General features: G+C 41.9%; 3 protein-coding genes across 9 annotated transcripts in view; 2 read left to right on the top strand and 1 right to left on the bottom strand.

Annotated features, from left to right (window-relative positions):
• The window catches only part of NEK4 (NIMA related kinase 4), a 43,669-nt gene extending 35,065 nt beyond the window's left edge, over positions 1 to 8,604 (top strand). For all 4 annotated transcript variants that reach the window (XM_087431164.1, XM_087431163.1, XM_014792940.2 and 1 more), the window contains one exon: positions 3,114 to 8,604. In XM_087431164.1, coding sequence (XP_087287290.1) covers positions 3,114 to 3,206 — 93 coding nt within the window. In that variant the 3' untranslated portion in view covers positions 3,207 to 8,604. The remainder of the gene's footprint in view (positions 1 to 3,113) is intronic.
• SPCS1 (signal peptidase complex subunit 1) lies at positions 8,098 to 10,038 on the bottom strand. The gene is made up of 4 exons (XM_004419806.3): positions 9,754 to 10,038; positions 9,327 to 9,386; positions 9,138 to 9,224; positions 8,098 to 8,603 (listed from the first exon to the last, which is right to left on the bottom strand). Exons 1-4 carry the CDS (start codon positions 9,988 to 9,990, stop codon positions 8,478 to 8,480), a joined length of 510 nt encoding a protein of 169 aa, XP_004419863.1. The 5' UTR covers positions 9,991 to 10,038; the 3' UTR covers positions 8,098 to 8,477.
• A 65-nt stretch (positions 10,039 to 10,103) lies between these two features.
• GLT8D1 (glycosyltransferase 8 domain containing 1) lies at positions 10,104 to 20,791 on the top strand. Of its 4 annotated transcripts, none has more exons than XM_087431170.1 (10): positions 10,104 to 10,283; positions 14,278 to 14,331; positions 14,418 to 14,516; positions 16,690 to 16,903; positions 18,603 to 18,720; positions 18,953 to 19,037; positions 19,197 to 19,309; positions 19,691 to 19,857; positions 19,973 to 20,085; positions 20,263 to 20,791. In XM_087431170.1, exons 2-10 carry the CDS (start codon positions 14,316 to 14,318, stop codon positions 20,451 to 20,453), a joined length of 1,116 nt encoding a protein of 371 aa, XP_087287296.1. In that variant the 5' UTR covers positions 10,104 to 10,283; positions 14,278 to 14,315; the 3' UTR covers positions 20,454 to 20,791. The 4 variants fall into 4 exon arrangements, with proteins under 4 accessions (XP_087287296.1, XP_087287298.1, XP_014648415.1 ...); XM_087431172.1 differs by lacking the exon at positions 10,104 to 10,283 and adding an exon at positions 10,329 to 10,346; XM_014792929.2 differs by lacking the exon at positions 10,104 to 10,283 and adding an exon at positions 10,374 to 10,496.
• The last annotated feature ends 16 nt before the right edge of the window (positions 20,792 to 20,807 follow it).

The raw sequence follows: 20,807 nt of genomic DNA, 5'->3' as shown, positions 1-20,807 counted from the left end.
AAAGATTTTATTTATTCAGTTTTTTCCCCCCAAAGCCCCAGTAGATAGTTGTATGTCATAGATTCACATCCTTCTAGTTGCTGTACGTGGGACTCGGCTTCGCGTTGGACGGAGAAGTGGTGCCTCGGGGCGCTCCCGGGATCCGAACCCGGGTCGCCAGCATCAGAGCGCGCGCACTTAACCGCTAAGCCACAGAGCCGGCCCCCGGCCTCCATTTTGTATAAGTCAGCTATCGATGTTATTGGGGGTCCCTTGTAAGTGATGAGTCATTTTTCTCTTATTGCTTTCAAGATTTTCTCCTAGTCTTTGGCTTTCAGCACTTTTACTTTAGTGTGTCTGTGTGGATCTCTTTGAGCTGATCCTACTTGCAGTTCATTGAGATTCTTGGGTGTGTAAATTAATGTTTTTCAATAAATTTTGGAAGTTTTCAGTTATTATTTCTTTAAATATTTTTTTTATGCTCCTTTCTCTCTCTCCTATCCTTCTGGTACTCCCATTACACTTGTGTTGGTGTGCTTAATGGTGTCCTACATTTCTCTGAGGCTCTATTCATTTTTCTTCATTCTCTTTTCTCTCTGTTCTTTGGATTGTATAATCTCTATTGATCTATCTCTGAGCTTGCTTATTCTTCTTTCTGCCAGTTCATATATAATGTTGAGCTTGTCTGGTGAATTTTTCATTTGTTATTGCACTTTCAACTCCAGAATTTCCATTTGGTTCTTTTTATAATTTCTTTCTCTTTATAAGTATTCTCTCTGTTTGATGTGATATCATCATTATACTTTCCTTTACTTCTTTAATCATGTTTTTCTTTAGTTCTATGGACATGTTTATAATGGCTACTTTTATGTCTTTGTCTGTTAAATCCAACATCTGGTTGCTCTCACAGGCAGTTTCTTTTGCCTCCTTTTTTCGCAGTGTGTGTCATACTATCCTGTTTCTTTGCATGTCTCATAACTTTTTATTGGAAACTGGACATTTTAGATAATATATTGTTAAAACTCTGAGTACTGGCTTCCTGGGGGATTGGTTGTTATTGTTATTTGCTTGTTTATTTGGTGATTGGCTGGATTATTTTAGTGGAGTCTGTTGTATCTCTTCCCCCTCTCCCCACAATATAAAGCCTCTGATGTTGCCCCTCAGTTGGTGTAGCCTTGGCTATGTCCACAGCAGCCTTGAAATGACAGTGGGTTTCGCAAAGCTCTATTTACTTTCTTTCTTTGACCTCACTCAGCCTTTAAGCTTTTTTTGTTCCCAGCTGATTGTTCTATTGTTTTCAGTGATGGTCTGGGGCATACATTGCTCCACAGACTGATCCAATCAAATTTGGGCTCCTTTGACGGGGTATTTCCCAAGTGTTTGAGATTTGTTCTGACACCAGGGAGGCTCCTCCCAGCTTCTTGTTTCTTTCCATCAAAGTAATCAGCCTACAGTTTAGCCTATATATCCAGTGAATCTACCAGTCTCCTCCCACTTCCCTTTCACCACTACCTCCGGTTTTTGAGAGCACCCTTAGGCTTGAATTTCTTCACACTCTGTTCCAAATGAAGTCAGTTCATTTAGGAAGAGATTTGGTACTATTTTATGTCTTGCTTCTCCCCTCAGGCAAAATCTCTGAGCACAGCTCTGGAGCTGGGAATGGGGACAATAGCATGCTTGTCTCTGAGTGATACCCCCACTTTAGAAGCTTAGTGGGGGTGAAGGGCAGTAGCCTCTGGTCTTCTCGGCATGTTTCACCCAGCATGGAATCTTCACTTTATGGTCTGGGGCAAAGGTGACTGGGGTATTTTCAGTGGCCCTGCACCCAAGGTAGAGTCTCCATCCTACAAGTCCAAGCTGGGTGCGAGAAGGAAGCTCCTACCTCTTGGCTACATACTCCTGAAATTTATCGTATTTGAAAAATATGATGATAGGTATTGGGGGCAGGGTGAGATATGTTGATGTCCTGCCCCTCCAGGAAGATAGCCTTCTGAGTAGGGAACCAGGGGGCAAAGGGAGCCCTGTGTTCTTGACTTCATCAGTCTGGTATATAGAGTTTTTATCTTTCTGAGCTGGGAGTGGGGACAGAGGTAGTTGGTCTTAGTTCAATTACCACTGACTCTCACTGTTCTGAGTTTTAGTAGATTTTCTTGAAAAAAATGTGCCTTTATTTGCTGTATGACCTTAGGACCATTTCCAGAGACTTTAATTTTCTTTCTTTTTTGCTGAGGAAGATCATCTGTGCTAACATCTGTTGCCAATCTTCCTCTTTTTTTGGCTTGAGGAAGATTAGCCCTGAGCTAACATCTATGCCAGTCTTCCTCTCCAGAGACTGTAAATGGTTGGCTTTTTAAATAATTTTCACTAGCTTCACTGAGGAGGGGTCTGCAGAACTCCTCACACTGACATGCTGGATGTGGAATCAACTAGGGTTACATTTAGTTGTTATGTCTCCTTTAATCTGGGATAGTTACTCAGTCTTTGTTTTTCATGACCTTGACATTTTTGAAGAGTATAGGCTATGTTTTATAAAATGTCCCTTGGTTTGGATTTATCTGATGTTTCCTCATGAATTGATGTAGATGATGCATTTTTGGCAGGAATACCACAAAAGTAATGTTGTGTCCTTCTCAGTGCATTTTATCAGGAGGTGCGGGACATCTGTTCAACACATTATTAGGTGTTATTTTAGTTTCAGGCATTTCTTTCAATAGATATACATTGAGTGTCACATAGTACATTTTTTTGATTTCTAGTCAGGTTGAATTTTATGTATGTTAATTAGTCATTTGTATTATTTTGTAAATGCCTTTACTGATTTATCTATTGGATTGACTTTGTTGTTTTATCAATTCTAATATTATTGTGTTTTATTGATTCTAACAGCTCATACAGTAGTGATATTCTTTGGCATGTATATTGTACATATTTTTCATAGTTTATTGTTTGCTCTTTTAATTTCTTATGACTTTATTTATTGATATCTTGAGGTTTTAAATTTTTATGTAAACACAACTATTAGTATTTTCCCATATGGTTTTTACCTTTGGTATCATGCTTAGAAAAGCCCTTCTATGATTATAGAAATATTCTTTCTACTACAAACTGATTTTCTTTTTATGTTTCCCAAATAGGTACATTTGCGGAAGCACATGGGTGAAAAGTATACGACTTACAGTGTGAAAGCTCGCCAGTTGAAATTTTTTGAAGAAAATGTGAATTTTTGAGAATTTATTCTAGTCTGCTGCCAGAACTAAAGACCTGTTTTCAAAGGTTTTTGGCTTAAACAAAAACAAACCCATAACAATGGCTAGGCTAGAGGCCCTTCACCATCCTTACATCTCTTTGGGGTTTTTTTTACTGGAAAAATATTGGACAGAACAGAGTAATATGAAGCAAGCTTACAAAAGAAAGAAAAAAACCTTTAGCTATCTTACTCACTTTCTGAGGAAAAATCTGTTATAAGATATTTGGTTACTGTTTACTGAGCCTTTAACCACCAACTTTATATCTAGAACTTTATTTTTTTAAGGTACTAATTAGCTTGAATACAGGGCCATAAAATATTGGATTGCAAGTTTTATATTGTACTGTAGTGATAAAAGCAATAGGAAAAATAAACGACATATGCCCAGTGATACTTCTTGTTACTGTTAACGACCTTAGGTAGTAGTTGATAAATTATTTTTTTAAAAAGTCAATTCACTATTCTTGGAGTAGATTTAAAAAAATATGAAGTTCTGGGTCCGGCCCCGTGGCATAGCGTTTAGGTACGTGCGCTCCGCTGCTGGCGGTCCTGGGGTTTGGATCCCGTGCTCGCACCTACGCACCGCTTGTCAAGCCATGCTGTGGCAGCGTCCCACATAAAATGGTGGAAGATCGGCATGGATGTTAGCTCAGGGCCAGTCTTCCTCAGCAAAAAGAGGAGGATTGGCATGGATGTTAGCTCAGGGCTGATCTTCCTCACACACACACACAAAATATATATATATATATATGAGGTTCTATCTAGTATTTGAGCAAATGAATTCCTTTTTTTACATATTGATGGACATTTAACATTTTATTTTCATTTAATATGAACCTCATTTAGGGTATACAGGAATTGAAACTAAGAGGTATTTTGGCTTTGTAAATCAGTATGTTTTTACATAGTTTTTTTTAGATTTACTTTTCCATCAGTAAAAACATTTCTTAAACACTAATTCCTTTTCCAGTTAAGCAGTCTGTCAGTAAAGTCCAGATCCTTTCTGTTATGTTGGACCTCTTTGTCTCCTGAATCTTGTACATCAAGATATTGGTTGTCTTCCCATGTTTTAAATGTATGATTGTATATCACAAATTTTATTAGTTTTTTAATAAGGGGTAATGTCCATCTAGGAAATAGTTTTTATAAAATAAAAGTCTTGATTAGTAAATTTTTACTTCCGTATTCAAGAGACTCTAAAAAATTAATACTGCTTCAGAATGTTTTCAGTTTTTATAACTAAAAACGTATCTTACCTTCTTTGAAAATTACACACACACATAAAAGACTAATGAAATGTTCCCTTTTTAGTCACTTAACAGACCTTTATTTAGTTTTTACTGTGTGCCAGGTGTTATGCCAGGAGCTGGGGATATAGTGGTAAATAAAACAATACGCCCTGCCATTAACAGTGCTCATAGCCTGGTTTCTGAGACCTCTCATTTTTACTTTGAAGAGTTTGTTAGAACTCAACTGTAAAACCATCTAGTCCCAGTGCCTAATAGGGGGCAAATCTTTGGTAAACTGTAGGTCTTCCTGAGCTATTCACCATTTCTTGCATTAAGAAATCCACATCTTTCTGGAAAGTCATTGATTTTACTTAAGTTTCCTAACTTACTGGTATAAAGTTGTACATTTTCTTAGAATTAAAAAATCTCCCGCCCATACTTTTTTATTCCCATTGTATATTTTTATTTTGTTTGAACATTCAGTTTTCATTTATCCTACTATCATTTGGTAATTTTGTGGTTATTTTTTCTTGAGTGCATGATCATTTTTCATCTTTCTTATTTAATTATAAAACACATTTTTAAGACTCTGAATTTTCCTCTCAACATACCTTTGGCCACATGTCAGAGACTTGCATTTTTTTTCTCTTTTCCTTGCTGAGGAAGATTCGCCCTGAGCTAACATCCATTGCCAGTCTTCCTCTTTTTGTTTGAGGAAGATCTGCCCTGAGCTAACACCTGTGCCAGGCTTCCTCTATTTTGTATGCCGGTTGCCACCACAGCATGGCTGCCGATGAGTGGCGTAGGTCTGTGCCTGGGAACTGAACCTGGGCCGCTGAAGCGGAGCGTGCCGAACGTAACCACTAGGCCATGGGGCTGGCCCCAATGATATTCCTTTTGACATTAGTTTCTAAATAGTCAGTGATTCTGGTTTTGATTTTCTCTTTTAGAAGTACTTCCTTTTTTTTTTTTTTTTTTGTGAGGAAGATCAGCCCTGAGCTAACATCCATGCCAATCCTCCTGTTTTTGCTGAGCAAGACTGGCCCTGAGCTAACATCGTGCCTATCTTCCTCCACTTTATGTGGGACGCCGCCACAGCATGGCCTGACAAGCGGTGCATCGGTGCACGCACAGGATCCGAACCCAGGCCGCCAGCAGTGGAGCACGTGCTTAACCGCTACACCACGGGGCCAGCCCCCTAGAAGTATTTCTTAATTTCTGTATATTTAGAAAGCCAAGAAAGTTCTATCTCCTTGCTCTAGCTACATTGTAGTGTTGTTACTAAATATGACCAACACAATCTCTATTTCTTGGAATTGTTTTTTCCCTGTGGCTCAGTACATACTCCATTATTGGAATGGCCCTATTCTATAAAGGTTAATTCTGTTATGCACAGGCAGAATCACTTGTCTATTAATTATTCAAACCTATATAAGACCTGATCAGGAGAATTTTGTGATGATGGAAATGTTCTATATCTGCATTAATACAGTAGCCACTAGTCATATATGGCTGTTGTGCCCTTGAGATGTGGCTAGTTTGAGGAACTTAATTTTTTATTTTAGTTTTAATTAAATTTAAATAGACACATGACTGGTGGCACCATATTGGACAGTACAGCTCTGTATCATTCATTCAGTATATATTGAGCACCTATAATGTGTCATGTATTCTTGTAGGCACTGGGCAAACAGTAGTGAGCAAAACAAGGTCCCTGTTCCCGTGGAGCTTATGTTCTAGGGAGGACAATTAACAAGTATATATTGTGAGATATATTAAATGCTATGAAAAATAAAGCAGGCTAAGTAGATATAGAATGATGGGGCATACCACTTTATTTTGATAGGATAGGAGGAAATGCTTCTTTATGGTGACATCTGGGTAGAGACATGAAGAAAGGAGAGACAAGTCATATATATTTGAGGGAAGATGTTCCAGTTACAGGGAACAAATGCAAAAGTCTTTCTATCGCTTGCCTGTCCACTTGATCTATCAAAATCTGGAAGGTAGAGTGTTCGTCTCCTACCAAAAGTGTAGCTTTGCCAAACTCTTGTATATGTAACAGTCTTTGCTTTATACATTTCACATCTTATTCAATGCATAATGATCCATAACAGCAACATCTTGGCAGCTGTGAAATGTCTCTCTTTGCCCCATTTAATGCTTTCTGATATTAAGTATCTGACGTTTTCACTGTTACTCCTCTTTTATGCTTCTTTCTGCCTAATATATCTTTGTTCCTGTTTTCAACCTCTGGGTGTCATTTTGAGAATATGAGGTAACTTGATTTTTAACCCTATTTGGGAGCTCCTTTTGTTTGTTTTTTTGTGAGGAAGATTAGCCCTGAGCTAACCTCCCTTGCCAATCCTCCTCTTTTTCCTGAGGAAGATTGGCCCTGAGCTAACATCCGTGCCTATCTTCCTCTATTTTATATGTGGGACACCTGCCACAGCATGGCTTGATAAGCAGCGCATAGGTCCACGCCTGGGATCTGAACCCTTGAACTCCAGGCCACTGAAGCAGAGCGCACAAACTTAACCACTATGCCACCAGGCCAGCCCTGCTCCTAACTTTTTAATTACATTCATTATAGTTACAGATATGGTTGGTCTTATTTCTGCCTTTCTAATTTTTCTTCTCTTTTTTTTTTTGTGAGGAAGATCAGCCCTGAGCTAACATCTATGCCAATCCTCCTCTTTTTGCTGAGGAAGACTGGCCTTGAGTTAACATCCGTGCCGATCTTCCTCCACTTTATGTGGGACGCTGCCACAGCACGGCCTGACAAGTGGTGTGTTGGTGCGCACCCGGGATCCCAACCCGGGCCGCCAGCAGCCGAACGCGCGCACTTAACTGCTACGCCACGGGGCGGCCCCCTTCTCTGTTTTTTAAACCTTTCCTGTTTTTTACTGTATTAAGGTCCCTTTATTAAAGGCTCCCTTTTTTAAAACTCATAGTTTGGAAGTCCTATATCCTGGTATTGAGAAATACAGTATTGCTTATAATAATAACCCTCCCACTCCCATGCCTCACACAAGACCTTTAGAAGATTTTTCTCTTCAGCCCTCTGGAAAATTTAAAAGGAATTTACAGCTCTATGGGTTTTCACTTTGGTCCATCTCAGGTAAGGCGTGGATTAAACATTTTCTGCTTAACAACAGCCTTATTTTAGTGGTACCAAAATATTCCTTTACCACAAATTTACATTAGTAAATTTTTTCATAGGTGCTTGCTGTTGTTTAGAAAGATGTATAGGGGGCCGGCCCAGTGGTGTAGTGGTTAAGTTCCCGTGCTCTGCTTTGGTGGCCCAGGGTTCGCAGGTTCGAATTCCAGGTACGGACTTATGCACCATTCATCAAGCCATGCCGTGGTGGCGTCCCACATACAAAAAATGGAGGAAGATGGGCACAGATGTTAGCTCAGGGCCAATCTTCCACAGCAAAAAGAGGAGGATTGGCAACAGATGTTAGCTCAGGGCCAGTCTTCCTCACACACACACACACACAAAAAGACGTATATTAGGAACTTGCAGCTACAGAAAACAGAAATGGTGCTGACACTTTCAGAACCATTAACTTCTCACTTTGGTTTTTACTAATAGTTTTGCTTACAGAATAATGAATAAAAGACTCTTTAGACACAGACTTGCACTGTGAGTTTTAATTGAAAACATTAAAACAGCTTAACTACTCATAATGAATTATAAAACTCTGATAGTTAAATTGTACTATCATTTATGAGGCATTTATTCTTCATTATTTTTGTAGACCTGAAAGAAACTTTGCATACTTGTGTTTTCTGTTCTCCATTTCAGAGGAAGATTATGAAGAGAAGGTCTAAAATATTTATAAGTCAAAACCCAACTGAGTTAGAAGTGAAATATAAAGAGAACAAAATCTCAACACACCTGTGCAGTAAGAGCATAGGTAGATTTTAGCTCATGTTTTGGGTGTGAAAACAATTTAGCTCATCTCATACGAAACAAAAGCAGGTGCAATAGTAAAGCTGAGTCATGAAAGCCCCAATCAATTATTTTTAGCATGCCTCTTAATTTTTCTTTCCCCTGGTTTCTTGTCTTCTGTGCCTGAGTCTTGAACAGGTAACCACTTGAGGGGGTGCCGGCGATAAATGGGCCATGGAGGAAGTGTCAGCTGGGCAAGAACAGAGACAATGCATCAATTATAGCCATTAAAAGTTTAAAAGAGCATTATGTATAATGCCTGGTTCCCAAATGACTCCTATGCTAAAGGTAAAAACAACAACCAACTGACATTCCTATGAAAACTGTGCCACTTCCCAGACAAGATACCGCAAGTGATGGGAACAAGTCTTCCTGTTTACACATATGGCTTTAAAAGCTAAAAGAAAGGTGAAGAAGGAGCAATGTAAAGACCATAAGAAATTCCTGCTAGCTTTGACCTTAAGATTATTGCTTGGAGCAGCTGCCAAAAGAGATGAGCTGTATCCTTTTATGCAGCTTACCTTTTATGCAGCTTACCTTTTATGCAGCTTACCTCATCTGAAACTATTTGGCATTCTACTTTTCCAATGACAGCAAGGGGAAATATTGATGGGAAAGATGAGGGAAAAGTTGGTGCTGGTTCTCACGACTAGGTCCAACCAAATCAACCCAACTCAGAAAACTTAAGTAGCCACTAACATCCAAACATCCACAAATTTCTTACCAAACACGAAAAAGCAAATCCGGCCATAACTATATAGACAGTCCACCCGAACTGTTCAGCCACGTACCCGTAGATAAATCCAACTATCTAAAGATAGACAAAATATATTAAATACAGTCAAGCTGGAGGCAGGGGGTGGGGGTGGGGTGGAGAGAAGAAATAAAAAGATTATGCAAAACCAATACTTACTGCAGAAAAAAGAATAATTCCCTGAAACATCTGTTCAGCTAGTTTCTGGCCCTTGTAATCCTAGAGGTGAAAGAGAGCAAAGCAGGAATTGGTGCCACCACCGAAGAGGTACAACTCCTGCCCTGGCCTTACAGCTTTGGCACAGGGCAACCCCAACATCAGAGGCTCTCCCCAAGGACCTGAACAAGGAATGAAATTCTGGGTTTCCCGGGCTAATTGAAGCATCCTAACGGAGCACAGGCAGGAGCAATCCTCGCGAGGGAAAAGAAAAGACCCAGGAGGCACAATTCGGGGAAGAGAGTGTAAGGTAGCTATCCGGGCCAGGAACCGCGCTGCCCCCGGTCGGTGCTCGGACAAGGGATGCGAAGCTGCCAGGCTCGCGAGCGGCTCGCGGGGATCTTGGGGCGGAGGTGGGCCGCGCCCTCACCATTTGCGTGGGCAGCGAGCTCAGGTGCTCCAGCATGACTGGCTGAGGAGGTGGGCGGCGGAGGGCAGAGGGCGGGCGGCGGGGCGAAGGCGGCCGCAATTCACGGCCCGTAGGGCCCCGGGTCTTGTCCCGTGTACAGGTTCGCGCGCCTGCCGAGCTGCAGAGCGCGATGGCCGCGGCCCCGGAAGCGGATGTCTGCAACAGACCCGGACGGCCCGCGGCCCCGCCCCGCGCCATCGTCAGGCGACCTGCGCTTTCCGGGCTGGCTGTAGCCCGGCGCACGGCCCGGGAGGGCTGAGATGGCGACGGTGGCGGCCGCGCCGAGGCATCATGCGCCCACGAAGGGTTCGCCGTTAGTACTGCCGGGTGCCGGAAGCCACGGCCTTGGCCCCCCAAACAGTCCTCGCGTGCGCTTCCGCGACATAACGGCTGCCGGCACGCGTCCCGTCTCCATGGCGACGGGCTTTTCTCGGCGAGGACCCCGGCGGCGGGGCTGCCCGGCGGCGCCTGCTCGGCGCGATGCTCTCGCTGTAAGAGCGTCGGGCGGGCTGGGGGTTGCGGGGCTGCGTGGCGGCTGCGGAGCCAGTAGGCAGGTGGGCTTGGTCCAGAGTGCAGGGGACGCGGGCGGCCCCGCGGCGGGCTGGGCCCCGGGGCCTGCGGCGCGGGCGCTGAGCTGGCGGGGCGGGCCTGGGCGCGGGCGGCGGCGGCTGTGGCTGTAGCAGCTCCTCCTTCCCCGGCTGCAGGTAAGGGCAGCCGCAGGGAGCGTCCGAGGGGAACGGCTTGCCCACCTCCTAACCCAGGGTCTCTCTGGGCCTGGGGGGAACCCCCGGAGCGTCACACACCCCTTGCTCATCCTTAAGCGTAAGAGGGCCCTATTGACTTCCAGGATTTAGGGGAGATTACCCCAGGCCACATCCTCTAGAAAAAGAGAATCCCCTCGGAGAGGGGTCCCCGTTCTCGGCTGCCCCTCGCACCGGTATGGAGAGGGTTCCCAGCCGAGGAGTCTCCAAGTTGACTCACCAGCATGCTCGCCGGCTTCACTGGGCCCTCCCGATAGCGACCAGCCAAGGGTTTGCTCTGCCTCTCTCTGAAGGCTAGTGTCTTATCTCAAAAGCTTAGACCCTCTCCCGTTACTCTGAGCGAGGTGGGGTGCCCACGTTTCGGAGAGAAACCGTCCTGGGGTACGCGGGCCGGTGGGTTTGTGTAGGCTCTCTGGCTTCTATGCTCTTGCATGTCGGGGTCACAGGCAGTGGGGTTCTAGGCGCTCCCAGGGCAGGGTGGTGTGTGGCTGCCGCCCTCATTCATGCAGTCAGCAAACATTCACAGCACCTTTTTTGTGCCAGGCAGTGGGGTGAGGATACCGCTGTGACCAACACCAGGTCCTTGCCTTCCGGGAGCCCAGTGTGTGTCAAGGGAGACTGCCACATAACCTCAGAAATATATGACAGCCGGATTATTTCTGGGATACAGAGGCCCGGGGGATGTGGGAACTCAGGGGAGGTGCAGCTAATCGTAGAGTTTGGGGGAGGTTCCCTTGACTCCTGAAAGCCAAGTAGGAGCTAGCCAGAGGGAGAGGTAGGAGAAAGTGGATGAATATCGTTAGTGCCTTCTCACTTTTCAGCCTGGCAGAGACTAAACAGACTTTCTCTTGTGTGTAGAAATAGTCATGTCCCTCTGTGTTATCTCTCTTTAAATGCACTTCACAGAGTGGCAGTTGCTGTAGAGACTTTATGGTATTTGAGCTATAAATATATGATGGTAAAAGGAAACTCCCTGTCAGGTTCCATTTGAGAGAGAGCTCCATTGGAATCCATGTGTTTTCTTATGTTGGAATTTGTTTTCATGATTATCAGCAAAGATTGCTTTCCCTTTCTGAGCTGAGAACCAGCCTTGCTCCTCGATTAATGAGATCGTTCCACAGATATGCCTACTACCATTTGCCAAGCGTAGTTTTAGATGGCAGGGACACATCGGAAAACACTTTCATTGAGGTCCCTGTTCTCATAGAGTTTACATTCTAGTCAAGAAAGACAGAAATAAAGAAACAAATAAATGAGACAACTTCATAATTGAGGAGGAAGAGTGGTGAACTTCCCTGATGGCCTCTGAGGGGATGGGTAAGAGGAAGACAGAAAGATGACTGGTGACCTTGACAAGACCAGTTTGAATGGTGCAGTAGGGACAGAAGTCTGGTTGGAAGAGGCTAAAGAGAGAACAAGAGAGGAAGTGGAGCTAAAGACTTTAAATCTTTTCAAGCTTTTAGAGTAAGGGGGAGCAGAGAAATGGGTTTGTGGGTCAACAGGAGTGAGAGGAGTGGTGTCTTTTTTTTTTTTTTTTTTAATTAACTGGAAGATACCAGAGCATGATAATATGTTGGTGGGCGTAATCCAGCAGAGAGGGAAAGAGTTTGCTGATGCTGCACCAGGGAAACAATTATAGGATAGGTTGCAGAGCATCAGTGGAATGGCCTTTCATGTACATGTAACAGCAGGGAAAGCAGAAAAGGTGAGCACAGCTGCTAAGAATGTGGATACTAATGCAGTGGCTAGCAAGTTAAAAAAAAATAACGGCTTCTTTCTCCCTAAGGTTTCTTCACCCATATCTCTGGGTATGTCTGCCCTGGGTGGGTGCTGTGTGTGTGTGTGTGTGTGTGTGTGGTGAGTGAATGTCTGCCCTGGGTGGGTGCAGGGTGTGTGTGTGTGGTGAGTGATTTAGGAATGAAGGTTTTAAAATTTCTAAACAAAAAATAATTTTCATGGTGAACAATTGAATATTGCTGATCAAATTGTACACAGTTGTGTAGTCTTACAAAAATGTAGCTACTATTACACATCCCAGGGTCTAGGTGCAGTTTTGTTTTGAGAATTTCTTGTAACCAGATCAACGAATTCCATTACCAGGAAAGCACCAGGAAAGGAAATATAGACCAGACATACTCCTTAATAATTAGCATTTTGCATATAGATAACTGTGGAAGAGTTTTCAGAGCAAGTGGTTTCTGTCATGCTAATTTACTTATGTACATCAACTACCCGCTAGGATTGTGTTTTTCTTGTGTCTAGCTAACTGGAATAGCACAAATACATGTGCCTCTCGATCCACATACTGTCTGTAAGTAACTCTTACTGGAAGTTGTTGAGCTAAAACCCTGTCCTTTGTATCATTAACTAAATGAGATTTATTCGAGTGAGATAGTTTTCTCCAGTCTTGGTGGAAGTTGGCTCCAAGCAGGCAGATGTCAGAGCTTTGTCTGAGCAGCTCCCAGTCTGCCGGCTTCTGTAGATAAGGCTCAGCCCACAATGTGATAAAGGCACATGGCTCTTTAAAGAGGAAATTCATTGATATAAAGTACTTTATATATACTGCTCTAGAAAGAAATGAGAGAGAGTGTGTGTATTTTAGGTTGCTTTTTGGGAATTTGAATTATTTTCTCCCAAATTTGTAATCTAGTTTGTGATCTTCAGTTTTTTAAACAGCCCTTCAGTTACTTCTCCTTTTTTCAATGGCCTTGAGAAATCAAGTGTCTAATAGGCACACACTTTATTTAAAATGAAATTAATTCCAACTTACTTTGATTTTAAAAATATGCTGTATTTGAAAGTGCTTTGTAAAGTTAAAAGCCTTAGGTAAATGTTAGGTGCTCCCATTGAGGAAGATGAAGTAGAAGAGGGTAGAGGTCGCAAATGTAGGATCACAATAGCCTGATTGTATAAAATCTGTTTTTAAGGAAACATTACCCAGCGATTGTTGTAGAAACCTAATCGTTTAATTTAGTTCCACCTGCAATCTTGTTTCCATTGAATTATTTGTTTTGAAAAAGTGAAGGCATCAGATGAGCTGGGGAGCACTAGCCATGGGCAGAGTGACAATGTGAGACACCGCTTTCCTAAGACATGGGTCGTTAACCAACAGGTGAAACCCCGAGAAGCAGCTCATTTTTCCTTTTAGAAGATTTTTAATTTTTGAGAACAGCACTCTAAACTTTTGACAGCAAGATTGGATTTTGTGAATTTTTTAAATGGTTTCTCTGCTATAGTTTTAAATGAATTTGGAAAATGTTCTTTTTTCTCTTTTCTTTAATTCCACTTAAAGGTGAATGGGCTACAGCTCGGAACAGGGATGTTTTGTACTGACGAGGCTGACCTCAGGTTACTTGATCATAGACAGCTGAGTCCATGTCTCATTTAACTAGGAATTTTAAGTAGAAATTCATTCAGAAAATGTTTCCATAGTGGTTAGACCTCAGGTCTTCCTCTTGGTAGAATTTCTTTTGCTTTTCATCTAGCGGCATATAATATACAAGGCTATCTATTTCTCCAAGTTATTTGGAAGTATTTTATTATCATAACTACCATAAAAAACTCAGATCCCAAATTGGGTTCTTGGAAACCATTAATTCAAAATGAGTTTCTGGCAGAAAATACCATATGCACTTCTTGTTTCTACCTGAATAAAAGTGTTTAGGCATTTTGATGGCCATTCTCATGTACCTCCCGACTTTGGGGGCTTGTTTTTGTTTTGTAGGGTTGATAGCTAATATTTATCTAAGGCAGAAGAGAAAGATGTCATTCCGTAAAGGTATGCTCTTTCTACAAGTTACGTTATTTTTATACCTAGACAAAAGGTCGGGCGATATAATGCAGGCTTTCCCCTCTGTGTTTCAGTAAACATCGTCATCCTGGTCCTGGCTGTTGCTCTCTTCTTACTGGTTTTGCACCATAACTTCCTCAGCCTGAGCAGTTTGCTAAGGAATGAGATTTCAGGTATGAGAACCCTTACTAATGCCTTGACATCTGTTGAGGACTGGGAGATCCGTGTGTCCCACGTCCTGTTACATCACTAGGTTAAAGGGAAAGAAAGCTTTCTTCTGGACCTTACAAAAGCTGCTAAAGACTCGGGGAGAGGTGTGGTGGTACTCACTGTGCTCTTGCAGCTCCTGCCCCCCCATTCTCTCTGCTCTGCGGTTGTTTGCTAAGGGTTTGATCTGACAGATCCTTTTTCACCAAATCAAAGGCTGTAGAGGAGCCTCCTTGGGCTGCCATCTGCTCACATTTCAGCTGGGCAGGGCTTCAGAAGGTATAGACAGGTGAGTGTCGCTGATGTTTGATGCCTGCTCTGTTCACTAGAGTGTCAGTCTGGTTACTGTCCTTCACCTGTTACTTTCCTTTAACCTGTGGAACTGTATCAGCAGGACTTTAGTAGTAAAACAAAACCATAAAGCCTTGTCAACTGATTAAAAAATTCACTTTAGGGGCCGGCCCAGTGGCGTAGCAGTTAAGTTCACGCGTTGTGCTTCGCTGGCCTGGGGTTCGCTGGCACGGACCTACTCACCGCTGATCAAGCCATGCTGAGGTGGCATCCCATACAGAACAGCTACAACTCTACAACTATGATACACAACTATGTGCTGGGGCTTTGGGGAGAAAAAAGAAAAAAAAAAGACGGTTGGCAACAGATGTTAGTGCAGGGCCAATCTTCCTCAAAAAAAAAAAATCACTTTATTGTATAATTCCATTGCCAGTTCTTTTAAATTAGTTGTTCATACCGCTCTGCTTTGGTATTGAGGGATGTTGGAGGCTTCAGAGTGTCAAAAATCATTTTTGGGTTGCCACCCACCATAACTGACCAGAGCAGGAAAAGACTAATAGCTTTCCCTGAGTGCTCTGATAGCATGTTTGATAGCAGTGTGTATATATATGTGTGTGTGTACTTATATATATATATGTAGATATGTCTGTAAAGTAATGCATGCTCCTGGTGGGAACATTCATAAAAAGCAAAATAGCATTCAATCTCCATGAGGGCAGTTGGTCCACTGCTTTATCTCCCATGTCTGTGGGTGATGGCTGGTACATAGGAGGTGCTCAGTAAATATTCACTGAATAAATTATTTCATTGCCTAGACATAACTATTATTAAAATTTTGGCTTAGTACCTTCCAGTTTTTTTCTCTATGTATATATTTTTTTCTATACAGTTGAGGTTATACTATATATAGACTGCACATATGACATGTTTTTCCACATGATAATATCCTAAGCATGTCACCATGACAGTAGAAACTCTTCACATATAGTTTTAATGTCACAGTTTACTTGTTTCCACAGGAAAAACAGTCTTTTGGTGCAATGACTTTCAGACTGTTTCGATGGCAACCCCACAGTAAGAAATGCATTATATACAGCACACATACACATGTGTATTTGCTTATTTTCTACCTACCTACCTTTCAAGATGGTAGAGATTTGTCTGTTTTATTCATGGCTGTAACCCCAGTGACTAGATCTTGCCTGGCACATAGTAGGCACTCAGTGTTCAATGAATGATGAATGAGTAAAATGAATAATATAAAAGGCAAAAAGGAAGGTTTATAAAACAAGACTTGGAGTTGATATGTGTGATGCACTCTCATGTTTTCTTCTCTAATTCAATGTTCTATTCCAATTTGACCCCCCTAAATTGATTTCATGCCTACTTATGGGATATGATTCATGGTTTGAAAAACAACTTTTTTTAGTTTGTTTCTTGGTTTTCACAATTATAAATAAAATTGCGACTTTTGATTACCTCTCAGATTTTGTCCTTAAGAGAGGCAAGGGGAATTATTGGGTCAAAGGCCACCTACCTGTTTTTAACACTCTTGATACAAATTGCCAAAATGCATTCTAAAAAGACTGTTATATTCCCACCAGTAGTGTATCAGAATTCTGTCAACCTAGTTTTTTTAAATGCTTCTGCTTTTCCAAAAGCCTGGTTATATATAGGAAAACAAGATGTTACATGATTCGTGGGCTGTATACTTCACATTGTAATGGGGGAGAATGAGGTAAATAAGTATCATAATCCTCACCTTACCTCTTTTCATGTCTTAGGCTCTGTATCAAAAGCTCATGAGATTGTGTTTGTATCACAGTACCTTCCTTGTGTTCTTTGCAGATTCAGGAATTGTGGGGCTTCAGCCCATAGACTTTGTCCCAAATGTTCCCCGACATGTGGTAGATGGGAGACAAGAGGAGATTCCTGTGGTCATTGCTGCATCTGAAGATAGGCTCGGGGGGGCCATTGCAGCCATAAACAGCATTCAGCACAACACTCGCTCCAATGTGATTTTCTACATCATTACACTCAACGGTACAGCAGACCATCTCCGGTGAGCTCTGCTTGCCTGATGATTCTTCTTCTGGAGGATGCTCTAGAGCAGGCCAGCTGCCAATCCAGGAACAGTTTTTTCTATATATATATATTTTTTCTATTCAGCTGAGTGTACTACATATGAACTGCATGTATGACATGTTTTTCCTTGTAGTTGTATCATAAGCTTGTCCCCATGATAGCACAAAGGATATAATGAACTTGTGCCAAGATGTAAATCAACTGTGTCACTATGCACAGTTAACTCACACTATTTTTTTGGTAAGACTTTCTCAATGAAGGAAGTAATATGTTGATTTACATCCTGTTACAAGTTCCTTCTCTCATGGACATCTCTGAGTGGTTCTGGTCTAGAGTGGGAAGGGACGTGGGAGCAATGGCAAGGTAGTGTGGTGAAGTGAGCATAGACACTGATCCAAATCCTGGCCCAGAGTGATTGGGGAACATTACCTAACCTGTTGGAGCCTGTTTCCTCATCTATAAGTATGGGGTAAAAATATCCGACTTAGGGGCTGGCCCAGAGCCGGTTAAGTTCGCGTGCTCCACTTTGGCGGCCCTGGGTTCGCAGATTTGGATCCTGGGCGCAGACCTATGCACCACTTATCAAGCCATGCTGTAGTGGGTGTCCCACATATAAAGTAGAGGAAGATGGGCGTGGATGTTAGCCCACAGCCAACCTTCCACAGCAAAAAGAGGAGGATTGGCAACAGATGTTAGCTCAGGGCTAATCTTCCTCACACACACACACAAAAAATATCCAACTTAGAGGATTGTTGTGTCAAGTAAATGAGAAAATATATAAAAAGACACCAAGCACATAATAATCGCTCAGTAAATGGTCCTTACTATTATGTAATTGTTGTGATTAATAATAGAAACCCAATCTGATGGATAGTTTCATCCATGTTTTGAAAATGCTTTGAATTTAGATTTACTAAAGTGTATTCCAAGAAACATCTTGATAGTTGCCAAAGTTCTAAAACATTTGTCCTTGTGGCTTTCTCCATGTTTCATATTTAGTTTATGAAAGTTGTTATGAATTATTTTTCCATATTTTAAAAACTCAGAAACCATCCAAAATAACGCAGAAACAAATATTGCATTAAAATAGACTACAGAAATAACATCGTGCCCACAAAATGCTGATCTGAAATTTGATTTGGACCTAGGAGAAAAGTGCAGTATTTCTTTGGGGAACATTGACTTTTCTTACAGGCAGCAAACTTAGACTCAGGTGGAGGAATTATGTAGTCATCACAGTGAGTTAACGAGTCTATAGTAACAGACTGATTACCAGCCTTGTTGATATTAGCTTTGACTATCATCACACTTTGACTCATTTTCTTCACCCACATATTTGGAGAGACAAGAGTTGAATGGTCCATGTGGTGATGGGATGTTCTCAGTTCCATAGTGAGTTCTTCTACAGCAGCTTTAGTGTCAGAAGAGCAATCCTAAGTGAACCTGATGGGAGCGCTATCCATTACCATAGAATCTTGGTTCAGGGTGGGATTTTGGTAGGAATACTCTCACTTCAGATGAGGAAACCAAGGCTCAGAGAGATGAAGGGGCTTGAAGACACCTATTTCGTCCCTAGGGTTTCTTACATAATGCCTTCATTAGAAGGCACAAAGGCAAGGCTGTGGCTTTGAGACATGATTATTTAAAACTGAAATTTGGTGCTTTATTTTCATCAGGTCCTGGCTCAGCAGCGGTGCCCTGAAAAGCATCAGGTACAAAATTGTGAATTTTGACACTAAACTTTTGGAAGGGAAAATAAAGGAGGATCCTGACCAGGGGGAATCCATAAAACCAGTGAGTTCCATACATCCTTGTTTGTACTTGGGAGTTTTAGGACGTGATTGGAATACCTGGGTAACTGTGGGTAACAGTGCAAGTAGTTCCCTAGGGACCAAGCCTGGGCAGTTCTGAGACCTTCAGTTGTCTTCTCCTGCATGGATATTGAGCATTCTGGGAGTTTCTAGTAAATAAAAGCACAGCCACTGACAAGTCCTATGCCAATGCCTCTTTCTTTTTCCTTTCCCAGTTAACTTTTGCAAGGTTCTACTTGCCAATTCTCGTTCCCAGTGCAAAGAAGGCCATATATATGGATGATGATGTAATTGTGCAAGGTACCAAGGAATGTCACTATCAGTATTCTTCTCTGTCCAGTGTGGGCTGTAGTGGTTGTCTTATTCATAGTATCCTATAAAAGGTCATCCTAAGAAGTGGGAGGAATAGGGAATCTTGAGGCAACTCCAAGTGTTAACCATACACCTTATCTATTTAAGGTGATATTCTTGCCCTCTACAATACACCACTGAAGCCAGGACATGCAGCTGCATTTTCAGAAGATTGTGATTCAACCTCTGCTAAAGTTGTCATCCGTGGAGCAGGGAACCAGGTAAATTACTTATTAGACCCCTTGCACGGACACTCCACTGGCTATAATGTAGGTTAACGGGGAGACGCAGCAAAATCAGGGAAGTCTTATTGCATTTTACGTTCCCCAATTATTTCATCCCAAAACTCAAACCTGCCTTCTATAGATTAGTTCACAGAGTTGACAACCTAATTCCTCCTTGAGCATCTGGCTTAATATGTTTACTCTAGGTTCCTATTCTAACTTGAAATCCCAAATATCACTTTTATTTGGTTTGTACAGAGCCCTTCACTATGGGAGAAGTGATAGTTTAATAAGTAGGTTTTTTCTTTACTGGCTATCAAATTATATCTATTCTGTTTGAAGTGGTAAACATACTATCTATCCCATTTATGTTTTTAGTACAATTACATTGGATATCTTGACTATAAAAAGGAAAGAATTCGTAAGCTTTCCATGAAAGCCAGCACCTGCTCATTTAATCCTGGAGTTTTTGTTGCTAACTTGACAGAATGGAAAAGACAGAATATAACCAACCAGCTGGAAAAATGGATGAAACTCAATGTAGAGTAAGTGTATAACTGGCCTAGCTGTGAAACTCTTGTATTTCAACCCTGGGGGTCTTGACTAACAGGAATTAGGATTCTTCACTAACAGCTTCAATTTGTTATCTTTCCCACCTAGAGAGGGATTGTATAGCAGAACACTGGCTGGCAGCATCACAACGCCTCCTCTGCTGATTGTATTTTATCAACAGCACTCTACCATTGACCCAATGTGGAATGTCCGCCATCTTGGTAAGTAGAAATAATAAACCAAAGGCATAAGCTAATAAAAAATTAAATCTCTAAAGGACTGTCCTTAGGGATAGGATATATCTAGTTTCCTGTAAGTTTTCTACAGTTTGATGTGGCATTGTCTGTCTTGTGTCTAATACTAGCACAATCATTTGGCTCTTTTTCTCTCAATGTAAGGTTCCAGTGCTGGGAAAAGATATTCACCCCAATTTGTAAAGGCTGCCAAGTTACTTCATTGGAATGGGCACTTTAAGCCATGGGGAAGAACTGCTTCATATACTGATGTCTGGGAAAAATGGTATATTCCAGACCCAACAGGCAAATTCAGCCTAATCCGAAGACATATGGAGATCTCAAATGTGAAGTAATATATAATTTATGCAATAAACATTTCTCAGGAAATCCTAGAAGACAGTATGTGTGGGAAGTAACAGTTGCTAGACTCCCATGGAAAAAGGGACATTTCAGCTGGGTAGAGGACAAACTGCCCTGTCTGGCAGGCAGCTTCCCAGACAGACTATAAATGTGTCTCCATCTGCCTTACCAAGTGTTTGCTTACTACAGTGCTGCATGACCAGAGGTGAATGGACTGATATGGCTGGTACAGCTACTTCAACACTGCTGCTTGGTTTTAATTTTGTAATCTGTGGCCTGATCTGTAATCTGTGGCCTGATCTGTAAATAAAGTGCTACTTAAATTTTTCAATAGGTATCTCACTTAT

Source organism: Ceratotherium simum, chromosome 5 (assembly GCF_057802395.1).
Source record: "Ceratotherium simum simum isolate JZ-2026a chromosome 5, ASM5780239v1, whole genome shotgun sequence".
Taxonomy (NCBI): Eukaryota; Metazoa; Chordata; class Mammalia; order Perissodactyla; family Rhinocerotidae; genus Ceratotherium; species Ceratotherium simum.
This window is presented reverse-complemented; position numbering and strand designations above follow the sequence as displayed.